General features: G+C 40.8%; 1 protein-coding gene across 1 annotated transcript in view; it reads left to right on the plus strand.

Annotated features, from left to right (window-relative positions):
• The window catches only part of LOC119424107 (ras-related protein Rab-37), an 80,379-nt gene extending 64,654 nt beyond the window's left edge, over positions 1 to 15,725 (plus strand). The window contains exons 7-9 of the mRNA XM_037691575.1: positions 1,834 to 1,890; positions 1,974 to 2,050; positions 15,551 to 15,725. Of these exons, the coding sequence (XP_037547503.1) occupies positions 1,834 to 1,890; positions 1,974 to 2,050; positions 15,551 to 15,656 (240 nt within the window). The 3' untranslated portion in view covers positions 15,657 to 15,725. The remainder of the gene's footprint in view (positions 1 to 1,833; positions 1,891 to 1,973; positions 2,051 to 15,550) is intronic.
• The last annotated feature ends 4,062 nt before the right edge of the window (positions 15,726 to 19,787 follow it).

Raw genomic sequence — 19,787 nt, forward strand, 5'->3', positions numbered from 1 at the left:
TAAAGACCTGAAATATTTCAGTTGGTGTGCAATGAATCTGAAATATAAGAAAGTTTAATTTTTATCATTACATTATGGAAAATAATGACCTTTATCACAATATGCTATTTTTTTTAAAAGGACCTGTATATAGTGCCCCCACCCCCACCCAGTGGCTACAATTCACCAGCCGCCACAGCTGGAGGCCCTGTAAATTCTATGCTCTGCCCCCTCCCCTCCCACCAAGGAAGCCTGATGACCTATCAGAGGGACCCAGCTGAATAAACATACCATTCCTATCAGAACTCCTACAGTGCCTCTGGAGTGTCCTTGGACATGCTCATCGCTCTTATCGTCTCCCTTCCCCTACGTAATTCCTGCGTCACTATGTGCAGGGTGTTTTTTTTTTTGTTTGTTTTTTTTTTTCAATTTCAGGCTATCTTTCCTTGGTCATGGAATGAGAGTCTGTTAGGATTTTTTCCCCTCCAAATCCTGTATATGTTGTCACTTTCATTACTTTTTTGTCTGTCTAAACAGGTCTCACTTGTAAATGAGTCTTCGAGACTCTAAAGTTTGAATGAATTGCTGTTAGCAAAATGCTCTGCTGTATTTGGTATCTCTGGTTGTTATTGCTTGTTTATTTTTATTTTATTTTTTGGTTGACGCCATCTTTCATATGTATGCCCTAATTAAATTAGGATATGTTTATAAATGTCTTTTTTACCTGAAGCATGTTGTCATTTCCCTTAATTTTCTTTTTGGAGTGTATCAGAATGCTTAATTTACATGTTAAAAAATCACTAAGGGTGTTTTCACACATGATAGTCTGGTAGACTCGGTTCGATTGGTTACCAAAATTGGAACATTTGTTACATTTTCAGCAGGTGCATTTCACATTCACACTGCACTGAGTCAAATGAGCAAAATCCTTTGAGCAACCTGTTCCTCACCCTCACCTGTGGTGGTGCTGCACCAAGAACTACTGAAGGAAACGACACAAAAACCTCTGAAGAAGACACTGAGCGCAACTTACTTTTTCTGGAAATATAAACGAAAATGGAGTGGCACCAAATGTTAGCGGTTTTAGGATTTCTGTTTAGTCTGTGGCACATGTGTCAAACAAACGTTTTTCAACAATAGACTCAGGATGAAAGGTAGATGAGGCAGAATGAAGACCATGGAAAATGTTGTTTTTCACACCAGGCAGCTGGATGTATTTACCTAGAATGCCCTGCGCTGTAGTCCACTTTCTGCTTTTGGAGCGGTCTCCGGTCTGCTTGCATACACATATGCATTTGAGCCGCACTAGAGTTCACTTCCACTGAACCGAGACCGAGGCTTTTAGGCAAACCAGAGTTCACTTTTTTGGTCCGTATCAGAGTTCGATTGTGCATTCACACCTCCGCAAACGAACCAGACTTTCTAGGCAAATGGGCTACAGTTTGATTAAAGCGGACTAAACAGGGCTGGTGTGAATGCACCTAAATCTTCAGGGGTGGGGGGGCTAGGTTTGTCACCTTTCTCATCCCTTCTGAGTTTTCAGGTATGATCACTAGTCCACATGTGGACAAAATTACAGGTACTTCAGTAATTTGTCAGTGAGTATATTTATGGAGTATCTAACAGTACCATAAGAACTTCTATTATAGTAATTGGAGCTGGACATTTGTAACCAACTGTTTTATAACAGTGACATGTAAGAAAAGGAAATAATATAGTGCATTTGTATTTTTGGACCAATAAAAGAACCAACATTTTATATTTGTAGCTACTAAACAGGAACACTAATGCAGATTTTAAGGTATCCAATCAATCCTGAAGTTCTACTCCTACTTTACTGTTTTCCTGTTTTAGGCTGACATGAACAGTGACCGAGCAATCAGGAGAGATGAAGGGGAACGGTTGGCCAGAGTGAGTACACATGAATATACACAGCACAGCAGCTGTGGTGTTCTTTTTTGCTCACTATTGTCTGCTGCTCTTCTTGCCTTTAGGAGTATTCAGTTCCTTTCATGGAAACGAGTGCCAAGACGGGAGTCAACGTAGAGTTGGCCTTCACAGCTGTAGCTAAGTATGACACAGTCTTTCATTGTCTTTTACCATTCCCCTACTAATGATAGGGGAAACTGATATTGATGATTCAACATCGATATCAGTTAACCTTACCATTACACAAGTAGAGCACCCCGCTCTGTCAACAGAACCAAACCTCAACACTGGCCCCTCCCTCCTGTTCCCCCGATCGACAACTGCCAGCACTGACGTAGCGCTGTACAGATGCGCTAGCTGAAATGCTAGAGATGGTGTCCGATTCTCTCATGCTGAGCCATCCCCCCCCCCCCCCCCAAAACAAACAGCGCGCAACACAGACATGTCTCAGTATGCACACACACACACACACACCGTAAAAAAAAATCACGGAAGAGATGAACACCCAGCCAAGGCAAGTAATATAGGAGAAACACTGACTATTATGACTGAGATGCTCACATGTGCAACATTATAACATTAGTTTGGTTTGGTTCATTTAAAATAAAGTAACATCATGAAAAGACATGTCAGGATTTCATATTGTGCACATTACTGCTTATAGTCTTCCTCCTAAAATAGATATTCAAAGGATATGGGTTTGTTCAGCTGGTGCTGATTGGTGCGACTTGTTATTTCTGAGACTTGTGTAGCGAGTATATTAGTTAAATAATGAGGGTTCTAATAGTAACCTCAAATAAATCTTAATATTAACTGGCTAGTTATCAGGACTATACAAGACTCCGAGGGAGGGGTTTAAGAATAACACAGAGTCACCGAGACTGAATTTGTATTCAGTAGGCACCATGTATTAAATTTGTGCAACACCAATCACATTAATATACATCTATGAATGGCCATTCAATTTTATAGATATACACAATAATTTAACAAACAAAAATAACAAACAAAGAATCAAGTTTGTTAACTTTTTCTTTTTGCATGTAAATTATTAATTCACAGTGTTCCTAAGGTTTCATTGTTCACACAACCTCCTAATAATTAAGTCCTTGAAGGCTAAAGTTCAATAGTCCATGTTGAACAGGGTGGATGCCATTGGGATTTTGAATACCCGTGGGACAGAACTTTAAAGGTTCAAACAGTCCAAGAACAAGAGGGAAAAATAGAAGTTCAAACTGACTGCAGAAGCCTCCTACCAGCCCGGACTGAGCAGGTGGATTCCTCCAGATTTAGAGTGAAGGCTCTGAATCCTTACATTGGCAAGATGATCCTCTGGTCTAGGTTCTGGGCTTTTTCTGTAGCTCGCCATCATCAATTAAAACCTGGCCAATTCTGGTTCGAAGGTAAATACAAACTCCTCTTGCCTCTCAGAGGTCTGTGATAGCTGGCTCCTGTAGCAACTTCTCCCCATACTTCCTTGTGGTCTTACCGCAATTGTTTGCTTGCCATGGTTACATAGCCACTGATTGGTTCATTGAGGTCACGTGTCTGACTGATGGTACACTCGCAAGAATAAGTATTAATGCGAAAGGAAATGTGTGAAGTGCATACTAGGGAAAGATTTTTTTTTTTCTTCGCGGGTTACATCTGGTTAACTAAATCTATTCTGAACAAAGATGTTTCAATTAAAGGCTTTAATATTTATCGTTCAGATCATCTAAGAAAAGGAGGTCTAGCAATATATGTCAGATCTAGCCTGGTAACATAACTGGTATTTAGAAAATCTGCACCTAAGCAATTTGAATTCTTGGCACTAAACAATGATCTGTCTGGTGGTCAATCGTTAGCCGCTGTTGGTTGCTATAGACCCCTACCACCACATATGAAAGCCTTTTGTCTTTAATGCAGCTTTAATCTAATGTACATCCTAATTAAATTGTTCTGGTAGGTGATTTTAATTGAGATTTGCTCTCTCCTGTGTCTGAAGAATTTGAAGAATTTTGTTTGTCTTCAAACCGTAGTCGGGTCATTGATAGTACCATTCGGCCTAATCCAAAGTGCCCTGCCAAATAATCTCTTATAAATTTTATCATCACAAACATGCCACATAAATACAATGGGTTTGGTGTTTTTACAAATGATCTAAGTGACTACTGTGTGGTTGCTGCAGTTAGAGATTAAAAAATGCCTAATTTCAAACATAGAATGATTCTAAAAGGGAATGTGAATCATTTTTGTGAACAAGCCTTTCTTTGGGATCTGTTGCACTTTGACTGGTATTGCATATCATTAATTGATGGTGTGAAACTTGCTTGGAACTATTTTCATAATAGTTTCATTCATTTTGTAAATAAGCATGCTCCACTTTGCCAGTTCAGAATAAAGGGCCGGAATAACCCCTGGTTTACTTCTGAGTTGGCTGACCTTTTGTACAGGAGGGACCAGGTTTGGGCAACAGCAATACAGTCTGGTTCAGACACCCATCAATCCATCCATTATCTTTACCCGCTTGTTCCATTTTGGGTCACGGGGGTCACCGGTGCCCATGTCCAGCAGTCACTGTGCGAGGGGCGGGGTACACCCTGGACAGGTCGCAAGTCCATCACAGGGACACATAGAGACAAACGAGACAAACAACCATTCACTCTCTCACTCACACCTAGGGACAATTTGGAGTTACCAATCAGCCTAACATGCATGTTTTTGGTCTGTGGGAAGAAACCGGAGCCCCTGGAGAAAACCCACGCATGCATGGAGAGAACATGCAAACTCCACCCAGAAAGACCCCCGGACCGGGGTTTGAACCAAGGACCTGCTCACTGAGAGGCAGCAGCTCTACCAGTTGTGCCACCGTGCTGCCCGGTTCAGACACCCATTGGTTGCAATTTCACCAATTACAACATCACTGTATGGCTTCCATTAAAGCTGCAAAACAAAATTACTATTTATCACAGACCACCAAAAATCTAAATGAGCCTAAGAGCTTCTGGAAAACTATTAAATCTCTCGATGACAGCACTCACTCATCTGATCTGCCACCACAATTATTTTTGAATCTGTGCCTGTGTCAGATAAGCATGAGATGATAAATTGTTTCAACAAACGTTTTGTTGCCTCCAGTTCCTCATTTGATACAGTTTCTAAAGGAAAATCACCTACTCCACCAACAAGTCAAGCCTCAGTAAACCATACTTTTCTGTCAGTGCTACTGGGTTACTGTCCCCCGCCCCCCCCCCCACACACACACACACACACACACACATATGCAATGGCACACACATACACTTCTGACCTCACTTTAGGAACACACATATAGAAATATGTGTAAACTTACATTGTCGTTCTGTTAGCAACGTATCATACCATACCATATCAATTTATTTATAGAGCACTTAAAACAGCAACAAGGCCAACCAAAGTGTTGTACAAATGAAACAAATGAGCATAGTGAACAGGAAAATATAAAATAAAAATATAGATACAAATAGCAGCAGATAATAACTAAATGGCCAATAATGTAAAATACAGACAGGATCAAAACAAATCACACTGTGTCAAAGGCAAGGGAATGAAAGTGGGTTTTCAAGCGAGATTTAGGGGCCGTTTACACGGCACGGATTTTGAGTGCATCCGCAACTTTCTCTCTGCGGTTCTGCTGATCATTTACACGACACCAGTGGCCCCCCTCTTTGAATCTGGAGGTTTCTGAATCCACCTTCCAGAGTGGAGGTTTTTCGTTGACCCCCCGCTGATAATGTAAACATCTCCCATTGAGGCTTTGTGTTAAACCACATGCGCACATGCATGCGCGAACCGACGCTATATTTCTATCAACATGGCGGCAGACACACTGCTTTCAGAACCTCGACTGATGGAATATATTTTTAATCTCGTAGTTAATCTTTGTCAGATTCCAGGTGCTGTGACCAACATCTGTGTTGGAAGAGACACAATCTGATCCAGTTCTAATATCGCTGTTTATAGAACGTGGCATGCGCACACGTCGCGCTGCGCTTGAACATAAATGTGCTAAATAATAACAGTTTCATAATAATAAACAGTATTTATGTTAGTGTGAGAGATAATGAAGCTCTGAGCTAAATGAAGCTATCTGGACATTATGTAATTAAAATTTAAAATGATGCTAAACATATAGCGTGAACACTAAAGTTGAAAATGAAGACATCAGGTTTAATTTTTATTTATTTATTCAACACCACAAACTGTACGTCACACAAACGCAGATAGTTAAACTGAACACACTATTAAAACACGTTAACTGAACTTGAATGGATTGAATAAAAAAAATGAGGGGAATTTAAAATAATTAGTTCATCCACATCTCTGTCTTCGACGTCCTCCTGCACTGCATCTGGGCCGAGCCTTGTTCAGAACCGGTCCGCCTGGTGGGAGGACAGCTTCTTCTTCTTTCAGGAAAAATAAAAACTCAGTTGGTTGTTTTGTAACCGAAGTAAACACAAACTAAAATTATTAAAAACGTTTATTTACCTGCTGTAAAACAGCTACTGATGATCACAGAGTAAAGTCCGACATTGACTCGGTTCTGGTCCACTCGTGACCGGTGTGGAGCTGTTAGATGAAGCGGTCCCGCTTGGCGTCAAATCTGTCGACTCTTATCCACAATCCAGCCAGAATCCAGCTTTAACTTGTTGTTACGTTACGTTGTTGTTAGCTGGTTAGCCAAGAGGAAAACAGCGTGCCGAGGCAGCACGCATGCACATTAGGTGAAGGTACAAAATTCATAGCGCCATCAAATGACCTGACATGGTAACTACAGCGGATTCGGGAGGGCGGGAGGAATCCTGCGGATGCATGTAAACCCAAAATGCGACCGTGTCAACGCAAATCTTTTCCTCTAATTAACATACGAAAAAAAATACGTTTCCCCCCATCGTGTCCGTGTAAATAGGGCCTTAAAGAATATGAGTGTGGGAGCCTGCCTGACAAGCAGGGGTAACTCATTCCAAAGTTTTGGACCTGCAAGAGAAAAAGCCCTGTCACCTCTGAGCTTAAGATGGATTCCTGGAACTGAAAGAAGCATCTGGTCTGCTGACCTCAGAGAGCATGGTGCTTTCAGTCCGGTCACGTCCCGGTCACGTGAGTTATAATGAGGTTGACTCTGGTCCCACCGGAATCCAGCCGGAATCACGTGACCGGCGGTACTCCCGAAAAAATGTCATCCTCTAGTCTGCACCTTCCGCAGAAGACTCTGCACCTTCCGCCGAAGACTCTGCACCTCTCGCTGAAGACTCTGCACCTCTCGCCCAGGACTCTACACCTCTTGCCCAAGACTTTGAACCTGCCGCCGAAGATCTTGAATCTGCAGAGGTTCTTCAGCCTGGGGATCCTGAGTTTGCTGAGGCCTCCATGCAGACTACTGAGGCTCCCTTGCAGACCCCAGAGGCCTCTACACAGACCACAGACATGTCCTCGACCCCCGCTGCAGCCCCCGTGTGCTCTTCGACGCCCGCTGAAGCCCCCGTGTGCTCCTCGACGCCCGCTGCAGCTCCAGTGTGCTCCTCGCCGCCTCTTGTGTGTTTCTCACCTTTCATGGGAAATTCCATGCCAGCGGCAGCATCCTGGGTCAACCTGCCTGAGGAACCGATGATTCCCCTACTTGCCTTTCCCCGTGCTGAGCGGTCATGGACCCTCAGGGTGAACCTTTCCATTGGCCGTCCACCTGAACTGTTGACCCATGCTGGACGGCCTCCCGGCCGCCCTCCTGAACTCGCTCCTCGTGTCAGACAGCCTCCCAGCCGGCCCCCTGAACCAACTCGTGGTTCTGAATGTTCTCCCAGCCGTTCCACCTGATCTTTTGATGTTTTCTGGTGTTTAGTCTTTGTGTTTGGTTCTCAGGCCTTGTCCTGTTGGTTTTTGGTTTCTTGTCCTTGTGTTCTCCTTGTGCCCTCTGCGTTTTCCTCGTGCCTTCTGTGTTTTCCTCATGCCCTCCATCCTTGCAGTTCCTCCCTCCGCCCGCCCTAGTTTTTGTTTTTGGGGTGGGGGGTTCTGGTGATGCCAGGGGGCGTCCTTGGGGGGAGGGTACTGTAAGAATGGCGCCCTCTGCTGGGCCTTCCTTGTCTGTTCTCCCTGTTTTCTCTGATTGTCTCCACCTTCGTGTCCTGCCAGGTGTGTGTGATTGTTTCTCAGTGTGTGCTTGTATATAAGTCTACGTCTTTGTATTTCTCATTGTCTGGGCATCGGCCGGTATCGTCCTGTGTTTCTGGTTTTCCTCGTGTCCCTGATTTCCCTCGAGACATGTAAGTGTTTGCTGCCACGTCAGCTTATTATTTTGTATTATTAAAGTGCTTTAATTTCCTCCCTGGTCCTGAGTCCTACCTGCGCTACTGGGTTCTGTGCCAAACACAAATCCTGACTATTTGAACCTGCAGAGATTTGAACAGCTGCTCTGAAGCAAACAGGCAGGTGTTCAACTGAACTGACCCCTCCTGCTGTGTTTGACAATCTCCTCCTTCACCATCCATCCATCATCCATCCATTATCTTCTGCTTCCGAGTCGTGGGGGCAGCAGCTTTACCAGGGAGGCACAGACATCAACAGCCACCTCTTCAACTCTTCTAGGAGGACCCTGTGGTGTTTGCAGACCAAATGACTAATTAATAAGTAATATCCTGATGCATGCTCAATAATCCAGGTAGAAAAATCTAAAAAAGTTAAATCTGGTCCTATGGACATTCAAAAAACAAAACAAACAATACATTTTATAATAAATAAACATATTAACAATAATTTTTGTTTTTTGAATGTCCAGAGGACCAGACTTAAACTTTTTTAGATTAATAATACATTTATGTTTTTAAATTTAATGAAAGACAAACCTTTTAAATTTAAGGACAAAATTTAATCTAATTGTTTTCAAGTCTGTAGCTTATTATAAAAGCAGTTTCAAAGATTACATCACAGTGTGATGTTTTGCAATTTTAACATTAACCTTGTGCATATCTAAATAATAAAAGTGAAGATATTTTTAATACATCTTTATTGTAAAAATCTATACTAAAATGGAAAACATGGGTTTAAAGCAGGCAGGGAAGGCAATAAGGTAGGATTATGAATTAGATTGAAAAGTTACAGCTCGTGAGGTACTCCATTAGAGCATGACATCTCTTCCATAACATCTGTGACAAAGCCTTCAGGGTGTTCTTCTTCTAATACATTTAGTGGTGGCTAGTAAATAGCTTAAGGGAGCACTACCGCCACCAGGTGGTAAGACGAGTTGGATTCTGGTCCCCGCCTACAGAGCCGGTCCAGAAGTGTAAATGGAAACACCACAACACACGAGCTGATCCAAACTGACCTGAGCCGCACCATAACAGCTGAAAAGGGGCAAAAGTGCTTTACATTACAATCTGTTTCCTCATTTACCCATTCATACAGCACTCTACTATTTCCATACAAAGCTAATTGAACAAATCATTCTAAAGAGACTAATCGGTGCTTCATCACATTCATGCACTGATGGGACACACATCGGAGGCAATGAGGGGTTCAGTGTCTTGCCCAGGGACACTTCGGCATGTGGCTGCTGGTGGATTTGAACCCCCAACTCTTGCATTGGAGGTTGACTGCTCTAACCACTCATCTCAGCCACAGCCGCCCATCAATTGAAACATCAAAGCAAATACGTTCTTGTTTTTAGTATTTTACCTTGTTTTACCGCACCTTGATTTATTGTTTTATAACACTAATTTTATTTTAACTGCATTTTTACTGTAATATATTGTTATTAATGTTTTTTGTTATTGTTGTCTGTATTTTATATGTTCTGTCTATAACAGGTCTCTCTTGTAAACGAGTCCTTGTGGCTTAATGAGACTAACCTGTATAAATAAAGGTTGAGTGTAAAAAGATATGTCAAGTAATACTTTGTAATTTTCTAGTAGTTAGACAAAAATATAACCATTTTAAACCCTTTTGCAAGTTCATTTACCCTCTGGACAAATTTGTTAGATGTCGAAATCCTTAAAAAGCAGACAAACCTTTTAATCCTAAAAAGCTTCTATTTATCCATCCATCCATCCATCCATCCATCCTCCTCTGCTGCTTACCCAAGACCATGTTGTGGAGGCAACAGATTAAATAGAACTCCAGACCTCCCTATCCTCAGCTACTTCCTTCTTTTCATTCAGTGGGCCTCCAAAGCATTCTCAGGTCAACCTCTCCAGCAAGTCGTGGATTTGCCACAAGGTCTCCTGGTGGTATATGTCTGAAGTCCCTCCCTCAAAAGGCATCCAGAAAGCTCCCTTGCCCCAGGCCAAACCAAACTCATATTACTTCTTTCAATGCAGAGGTTCATCAACTGATCTCTGAGATCCCCTTGAATAGCCAAACTGATTATCCCATCCCTATGAGGGAGTTCAACCATGCTGCAGAGAAAGTATATATCAACCATTCAACTCATTACCCATGGTTTATGATAGTAGTTGTTTTCATCATCGCTCATCCATCCATCTATCTATCCATTTTCTTGCACTTATCTGGGGTTGGGTCACGGGAGTAGCAGCTTAGGGAGGCCTAGACTTCCTTCTAACTTGGGCCAGCTCCTCCGGGGGAATCCTGAGGCATTCCCAGGCCAGCCTAGTCCCTCCAACGTATCCTGGGTCTTTGTCTGGGTCTCCTCCCAGTGGGACATGTCCAGAACACCTCACCGTGGAGGCATCCTAACCATAGATGAGGGTAGGAATGTAGATCAACCGGTAAATTGAGAGCTTCGCCTTTTGACTCAGCTCTCTCTTTACCATGACAGACTGGTACAATGCTCGCTTCACTGCAGACGCCGCACCTATCCGCCTGTCGATCTCTCGCTCCATTTTTCCCTCATTAGTGAACAATAACCCAAGATACTTAAACTCTGCCACTTAGAGCAGGACCTCCTCTCCAACCCAGAGAGGGCAATCTATCTTTTTCCGGCTCAAGACTATGGCCTCAGATTTGGCAGAACTGATCCTCATCCCGGCCACGTCACACTCGGCTGTAAACTGCTCCAGCGAAAGCTGTAGCTCACGACCTGATGAAGCCAATAGGACCACATCATTTGCAAAATGCAGAGACGTGATCCTAACGCCACCAAAATAGATCTCCTCAACACCTTGGCTGTGCCTATAAATTCTGTCCATAAAAGTTATGAACATAATCGGTGACACTTCATTGTGCAGAGAAGTTGTTCAACTCAGTGATTCTCTCACGTTTATCTTATGAAGCTACTGTCTGGTCACAGACTCACCAAACTACACCTAAACCATTGGAAAGTCTTTACAATCAGGCCTTGAAGGTTCTATACCAAAAGCCAATCAGATTTCATCACTGTAATATTTTTGCTAAGTTCGGTATTTTAGAATTTTCCAATTTTATGAATTACAATTTTTTAAATTGATCTTCAGATGCTTAAATGGACATGGCCAGTGCTTCTCAATTATTTTCTGTTATGCCGCCCCCCCCCCCCCCCGACCCCCAACTCTCCGCCGCGACTGTAAATGGTATGTCTATAAAATTGTTATAAGTACACATCTGACTAACATTGTGTCCTTATTAACATTAAAGAAAAAAAAAAGAATATAGATCAACTTACAACAAAGAATAACTTTATTAACTTTTTTTTTAGTCTGTAACAGAAACAACTTAAAGCGCATCAATTTGCCTGAAAAAAAAAAATTTCATTTTTTAAACTGTAAAGATTTTGGACCATTTGATACTGAAAAATAAAATTAAATATAATCAATAAATAATAATAAATTCCAATTGATCAGCAACATTTTTAACTCAGGAGTGTTATACAAAACACTTTGCCCTACAAAACAAAAATGAATAACATAATTTATGCAGATTTAAAAAAAAATCAAAATTAGGAAGTCAGGATCAATGAGCACACTCATCGATAAAACAAAAAAAATTGTCAACATGAAAGAAGAAAGAAGGGGCAGGTGTCTCTCTCACTTTGAGTTTACTCTTTGTTGCATGCGAGCTGTGGGTGACAAATGTCCAGAGCATCCAAAAAAAAACCAAAAAAAAACCAGCAGCTTAACTGAGGAGGTGAATTAATTTTGTTAGCAAAGAATAGAGTCCTAACATTTATTAAACATTACTTCTGTCAATTGTGCTTTGACAAACTTATTGATAAAACTAAAACATTTTGTCAACGCGAAAGAGTAAAGAGGGGGCAGGTGTCGCTCTCGCTTGAGTTTACTCTTTGTTGCATGTGCACTGTGAGTGACATCCAGAGCGCATGGACATAAAAACAGCAGTGGAGAACGGAGGAGGTGATGGTCGGAGTTTATTTATCATGTCAGCAGCAGAGGGGAGAGACACGGTTCATGCATGGCTCCAAAACGACAAGGCAGCCATATTTGTTCATAACTTTATTATTAGGAATGCACACGACAAAATGAGAATGGTGAAAAAAAAAACTACTTCCTGCGGCAAAAAAAACATGTTTTCTTGGGCTTACATGCACTACCCCTGGCATTGTCCTGGGCCCCCCCAGGGGGTCGCACCCCACTATTTGAGAAGGACTGACCCAAGCCATTAAGCAATTGTATACAGAAACTGCAGGGCTACAGCAGATCTACCAGAGCGGCTTTAAATGTTGACTGCAAGGTTCCTTTCCGTAGAACCACTTTTGCTCAAAGTGCTCTCTCTGTGAGAGGATCTGCCATTGGAACTCACTCCCTGTCACCATAAAGTCTGTAACCAGATTCAACATGTTTAAAAAGCAAACTAAATTCTGTCTGTCTAAGCTGAAGCCCATATTGTCCAAAAAGAATCTTGAGACAGTGATCCATGCGTTCATAACATCCAGGCTCGATTACTACAATGTGCATCTGTTTGGAATCAATCAGTCCTCCATTGTACAACTACAACGGGTCCAAAATGCTGCAGCCCGATTTTTAACCGGTGCAGGTCATAGAGAACATTACATCAGTTCTGGCCTCCCTGCACTGGCTACCCATTCACCTTTGGATCCAGTTCAAAATACTCAAGTATGTTTTTAAATCACTGAACAGTTCTGCTCCATCTTATCTCACTGATCTTCTGCAGTCATATGTCCCACTGCGCTTTCTGGTCAGCAGACCAGATGCTCCTTTCAGTTCCAGAAACCCGTCGCAAGCTCAGAGGTGACAGGGCTTTCTCTGTTGCAGGTCCAAGACTGTGGAATGAGTTGCCACTGCGTGTCAGGCAGGCTCCCACACTCACAGTCTTTAAGTCTCACCTGAAAACCCACTTTTATTCCATTGCCTTTGAAATGCTGTGATTTGATCCAGTCTGTAGTCTACAGAGTTGGCCATTTAGTTATTATCTGCTGCTATTTGTATCTTTATTTTTATGTTTTTCTGTCCTCTGTGCTTGTTTGTTTTTATTGTACAGCACTGGTTAGCCTTGTTGCTGTTTTGCTCTATAAATAAATTGGTATGGTATGGTAGGCTGTGCGCTCTCCAGTGGGTCACTGTTATAAAAGTCATGAGACTTGTCTTTCATTGCCTGCTCATTTATCTGCTCCTCCTGTGCTCCTCCCTTCTCCGCAGCTCTGCTTGTCTGCTTCTTTCCAGCTAATATAATACAGTAAATGCTTTTTTCCTGCATTTTGGTGTAGCCTATTTTAATGGGTTGTTAAACATCTGCATTTATCTACATTTGTAAACACTTAATTGAGTTACTATTTTAGAGAGCAACGACAGGTTGTGTGTGAATAGAGCAGGTTCGCTTCTGTCAAGCGTCCTAACCCCACCCCCACCCCCACATTACCCCACACACACACACACACGCACACACACACACACTTCATGTTTCTGAGCCGAACTCTTCACCGCTGAATTCATTCCTGTGTGTTGTTTCTCCTGCTGTTCCAATCTCAATTACAACTTCCTTCTCGGTTGTCCAACTAAGGACAATCCATCCATTTATTTTATGAAAGTAAACTGGACTGTCTTTTCGACATTTTGATCGCTGTTATTCTGAAAAATTAGCGCCGTTATTTTGATACATGATTAATAGGAATAATCACACACACATAAAACATTTTTCTCGTATTTTTTTACTATAAGTTTTTTTATTTATTATGTGTGAAATGTATGCGTTAGTTCTGACACATCAGCAGTTGTGTGCGCTCTGTAGCGTCTGTAGACGTGCAACGTGCACTGTCTGCAGGACATGCCATCCATGTCTCTGCTGGACAGTAGCGTGTGCGCGTGTTGCGCCGGAACATCCACTCCACATACTGGGTCTGCCAGACCAAAGGCAACGTCTCCTCTCATTGTATTTTTGATAAATAATCTAAATAAAAATGCGCAATGACTTAGGACTTTTAGGGGCGGAGATTTGAGTTGCTAGATCTGAGCAAACAGTTGCCGGAATGCACACGGTCAAAATGAAAGATTTCCCAGATCTTGTTCTGGCAGGATCTGGCTTAAATTAAGCCCTGGTCTCCAGTAGAGATCCTGACTTGAGATGAACAGGACCATATCATCCACAATAATCTGAACTAATCCAAAGCCTGTTCTAAGTCTACAAAACACATAAAGAAATTTCCCAACATATAGTTTCTCAGGGAGGCTAAGGCCATTTTAGTTAGAAAACACCCGCTGGTCCCCTATTAAAAAAACTTTTCACCCACTTGTATCCAGTTTATTGTTCTTTTGGTCAGGATTCAAACCTCATGACCAAAGGTAAATGGTAAATGGACTGTACTTGTATAGCTCCTTTCTATCTTATTTCAAGATACACAAAGCACTTTACATTACAATCTGTGTCCTCATTTACCCATTCACACAGCACTCTACTAGATCTCTACAAAGCTAATTGAACAAATCATTCTAATGAGACTAATCAGTGCTTTAACTCACATTCATACACTGATGGGACACACATCAGAGGCTATGAGGGGTTCAGCCCAGGCACACTTCGGCATGTGACTGCTGGTGGATTCGAACCCCCAACTCTCATATTGGAGAACGACTGCTCTAACCACTCAGCCGCAGCCGCCGATTTGAAAGGTGAGGGTTGGAATGTAGACAGACTAGTCAATCATGAGCTTTGCCTCTCAGTTCTGCTTTTGTTTTTCATCACACCCGACGGGAGCAACATTCTCATTACAGCAGAGGAAGACCTGAACTGTTGGTCCATATCCTGCTCCACCATAACATCACTTATGAACAAGACTGCCGAATAACTGGACATTTACACTTAAGACAAAGACTTACCTCTGACCTGATTAAGTTCTTGAAGGCTGCTTCAAACTCAAACTCTCTGTGAATTCTGAAGGTCATGGCCTGAAAAGACCAATAGAACTACATTATAAGACCTTGAGGTAATCAAACCAGACATACTCCTCTCAATGCCTGCATCTTGAGGTCCTGAATCAGAAACAAAATACAGCCATGGTGTAGTCCAATTCACACCAGCTGGACTTTGTGCAAAGAATGCAGACTTGTGTGATGTAGTTTTTCTAGTTAAACTTTTGCAAATCATGTCTATTAATTGGGACATACACATTAATTATAATGTCCTCCAAGTCCTTCAAAAGCTACAGTATGATATGTATACTACTGTTTTTTTTGGGGGGGGGTTTTGTTTGTTTTTTTACTGTGCAATTTCTATTTGTGCTTTACAGGGATTTGAAGCACCGGGCGGTCCAGCACCCCAATGAACCCAAGTTCCAGATTCACGAGTATATCGAGGCACAGAAGGAGAAGTCAGGCTGCTGCAGTTACTTCTAAATCTCCTCTCCAAAGACTTCCTTCTGATACTGCGGCTAAACATACAAAATGCTAATAACTAGGAGGAACGCCCCATCATTCAATTTCCAAAACCAAAAGTGCATCCATTAATGGAGTCATGGGAGAACAAAACAAGCCATCAACTCCGACCATCCTTGGTTCTCTTTAGCTACGAACAGACAATGATTTGTAATGTACAGTAAATTCAGCAAATGGTACACTTTGATGCAGGATATACACCATATGATAATGTTGCCTTATTCAAATTTTTTAATGCTGGTTGTGATGTAAAGACTCACATCTCTATCAAACATATCTGTCCAACATTAAACCACCTGCCAGCTCATCAGTCAGCTTAGTATTTCATCTCGACAGTAATGTTTGCCATTTGCTCTGAGGTGCTGCAACAGAATTAAGCTCACTTCTCGTGTGAAATTACAAATATGAATACCTCATGGATTAAGAACTGACTTACAGATAGACACTTCATAATGATCAGTCAGATGTTTGAGTCAATTTTTACATTTGGTGGAAATTCTGCTCATTTTAATTAAGGAAAAAAAATCCATAATCTAAAAATATTCTACTGCTTTTGTTGGGTGCAGTATATAATGCAGTCACATATTTACTAGGTACATTTACAGTAAATATTGGTTTATTTATTGATTCCCCTTTTTTATTTTAAAAATTATGAACAAGATAATCCAACCCAAACCAGTTATTTATATCATCAAATCTACTCACTAAGTACCAGATATACACCAGGTACAAAACTAGTACATATAAGTACACACCCAGTAAATAAAAGGCACGTACTTTGTAAGTACCAGGAACATGCTGGGTAAGTGTCATGTATGTACTATTTATGTACTGATGTACTGGGTTAGTACCAGGTACATATGTACCTGGTATGTAACCATGTATTTATTGGGTTAATATATACTTACCAGGAATGTTCTGGGTAAGTACCAGGTACATACTGGTGAGTTTCATGTACATACAGTACTAGGTACATTTTTAGTAAACACTATGTATGTGAGCTGTATTATGTTCTGCGATTGTATTTATTTTTTAAATGAATGAATGCAACCAGCCTGACCTTATTTTGAGCTTGTTATTATAATATACTGAACATGAGTATTTTTTGGTTGACTAAAATACAAAGAACTGACATGTTAAGACATTAAAACGTTTAAATTAGTTACAGAATTGTAGCACAAAATATATGTAAACACATCTTTTAAATGTCACTTTTTACTGTAATTCCAATTTGGATAGTCTTTATAAAGTTTCCCGTTGAACTCAATTGATTTTTCGGTAAGAAAACATGTTTGTACTATCGGAGGTGGTGTGTTTCTACTTGCCTTTTAAATTGATACCAACTCCTCTCTTATATTAGGACAGAGATGTTACAAAGACTTCTCATTTGAAAAAAAAAAAAAAAAGTTTTGAGACTGCTAAGAGCATAAATATGCATTTAAAGTTGCTCAGTGCTGCAAACTTATGTGTAATGTAACAATGTGGAGAAAAGCCATACACTGGGTTTTACCTGGGTACACTGGGTCTAACCTTTCTGCTGGAGAAAGACGCCAGCTTGCCTGCACAAAATAAGTGGGTAAAAAATTTAATGGATGGAGGGGTTGTAGAGAAAACTGAAAGCCAAGTTGTCAAAGACCGTTATTGGTGTGTGGCTCTTTTTAAGTGATGCTCGGCTGATGTTAGGCTAACTAGTTAGTCTGAGGCTTCAGACTTAGGAAAAGCTGAAGGAAGAAACTGATGTTGATGTGCACAGGAATGCATCAGTGAACTTTTCTCTAGAGGATACGACCGTTTAAATGACCACAACTCTTTTTTGTTGGTGTATCATACATTATTTAAAGTGCAGTAATGAGAATTAAAAACTATATATATTTTTGTGCTTTATAACTGACTGAACACTCAGCTGCATGTAAGCTGGACTGCATGTTCCACGTCTTTGTGCATTTTCCTTCATGAGATATTTAACTCTGTTCCATTTGCGACTGAATGTGATGGTTCATACTGAGTAAAGTGGGCTTCCCTGGAAATATCTGGAAAGGTTAGGAATGACCTGTTGTTACGTTTTAAACATGACTGGGTTGATAAGCTAAATCTAGTCTGAGCAAGGCAGAGCCATAAGTGCTCATAAAGACTATTTTTACAGTCCTATTTGTGGTCCCTTTTTCCAATAATCCAAAAGCAGCACTAAGTACTGTTAATGCATGTGCTAACTGCAGATTTACTTTGAATTTTTCACAGATTTTTCTTTATGTCACACGCTGGCATAATAGCCATCATTTTTAGCAGAATTTTGGTGGAAACTCGTCAGGAATAAAATAAAACAAAAATCGATCATTGAATCATGAACTGCACTGTTAATGATTGACCTTTGAAGTAACAGTGTCCCAATATTGATACTGGTATTGGGCCAGATTCCAGCCTCAGTGCTCGTACTTGTACTCATAAAACACCCTGATACTTTAGACCAATACTACTGTTATGTTTGGAGACATAATTTCCTCTTCCACTTTGCAAATAACCGAAGACAAAAAATAAAATATGTCCTTAATTTAGAAATTGTTATTGTGTAATGTTTAAGTATTAACTCATTAGCTACTTGGTATCAGTACTCAGTATTGGTACCTAATCTGAGGTACTTGTACTTGGTCTGAGAAAAAAATAGTATTGGGACACCCCTACTCTGAAGCTGCATTTCATGTCAGAATTAATTTTAGACTGGAGCTGTTTTAACACAGCAGTGATTCACTTTGGTCTTGGTTGCACTCGGACTAGTCATTAGCTCGTTGATCCATTCAGAACGAAACTCTGCTTCTCCAAACTGAGTCGGTTCAAAGAGCTATGACACAAATACTCGTTGCCTTTCCACAGAACCCACCTCAAAATGTTTGAGACATATCCCGAAGGCATCAAATTTCAGGTTAGAACTCAGGGTTGCATTTTACTCAAGCTGCATTACTTGAATTTTATTTTTTTTGTAAAAACATTCATCTTTCAGCAGTGGTATGAAACAATTTTTTATCAAAATTTGAATGGTGGTGGGGATGACTAATGTGAGCATTTAACTCAGAGTCAGTTTATAGACAATCCCATTTGGGGGGCAATTCAAATGGACTTAACATTCAAATATTGTCTGTTTTCACCAGCTGTTTGATAATTTTAGTATTTGATATACCAACTTTCTATTACAAAAGTTATTTTAGCACATTTTACATCTGTTGAACAGAAAACCAAAACAAGTCTGTTTTATGGTGATTGGTTGACACATTTTTTTATTTTCACTGAATAGATTCAATGCATCAAAATACTGATTAGTTCAGGCTTAAGAAAACAATATGCCTAAACAACAGCTGTTATCCCATATGAGTAAGTTTATGCAAATACACTTTTTTCCTACAAAAGTATGCAAATCACCTCTCTGGTTATTTCATGTTTATCAGTGGTTGTGTGAATGTTTTGGTTTGATTTAATCAGATCAGATGTGGTTTATTCTTCAGATGGTTCAAATAGTTGCCAACAAACCTTGTGCATTACCAGTAATTGCTTGATGTTTCCTCTAGAGGCCTTTACAGTCAAAAGTGGTGTTTGATGGTTGTATACTGCAAAAAATAAAATAATTTTTAACCAAGCTTCAATCACATGTTTTAGAAAAGAGATTTCAATTCACTTCATTTATTCTATGGGCAGCACGTCTAATCCCCAAAAAGCCTCCCGGGCGCTTTCAATAGCTGCCCACTGCACCACCTGGTGGTGGATGGGTTAAATGCAGAGACTAATTTCGCCATTGTATGGAAACATACAGTGCTGACATTGTGATGACATTATTATTATTATTATTATATAGTGCCAAGTCACAACAGAAGTTCTCTCAGGGCACTGTACAGAAACATTCACATACATAAAAAGCCAATTAGTAAAGTTCTCTAAGAAAGCTAGCAAACGCGTTGAATCTCACTTTGTCGCAGTCTCCCATCCTGAGCAAGTACAGTGGCAACAGTGGAAAGTGAAAAACTCCTTTTTAACAGGAAGAAACCTCCAGCAGAACCAGGCTCAGGATGAGCAGACATCTGCTTCAACCAGTTTTGCAGAGAGAGG

The sequence above is a fragment of the Nematolebias whitei genome, chromosome 17 (genome assembly GCF_014905685.2).
Source record: "Nematolebias whitei isolate Nwh7 chromosome 17, NemWhi1, whole genome shotgun sequence".
Classification (NCBI taxonomy): Eukaryota; Metazoa; Chordata; class Actinopteri; order Cyprinodontiformes; family Rivulidae; genus Nematolebias; species Nematolebias whitei.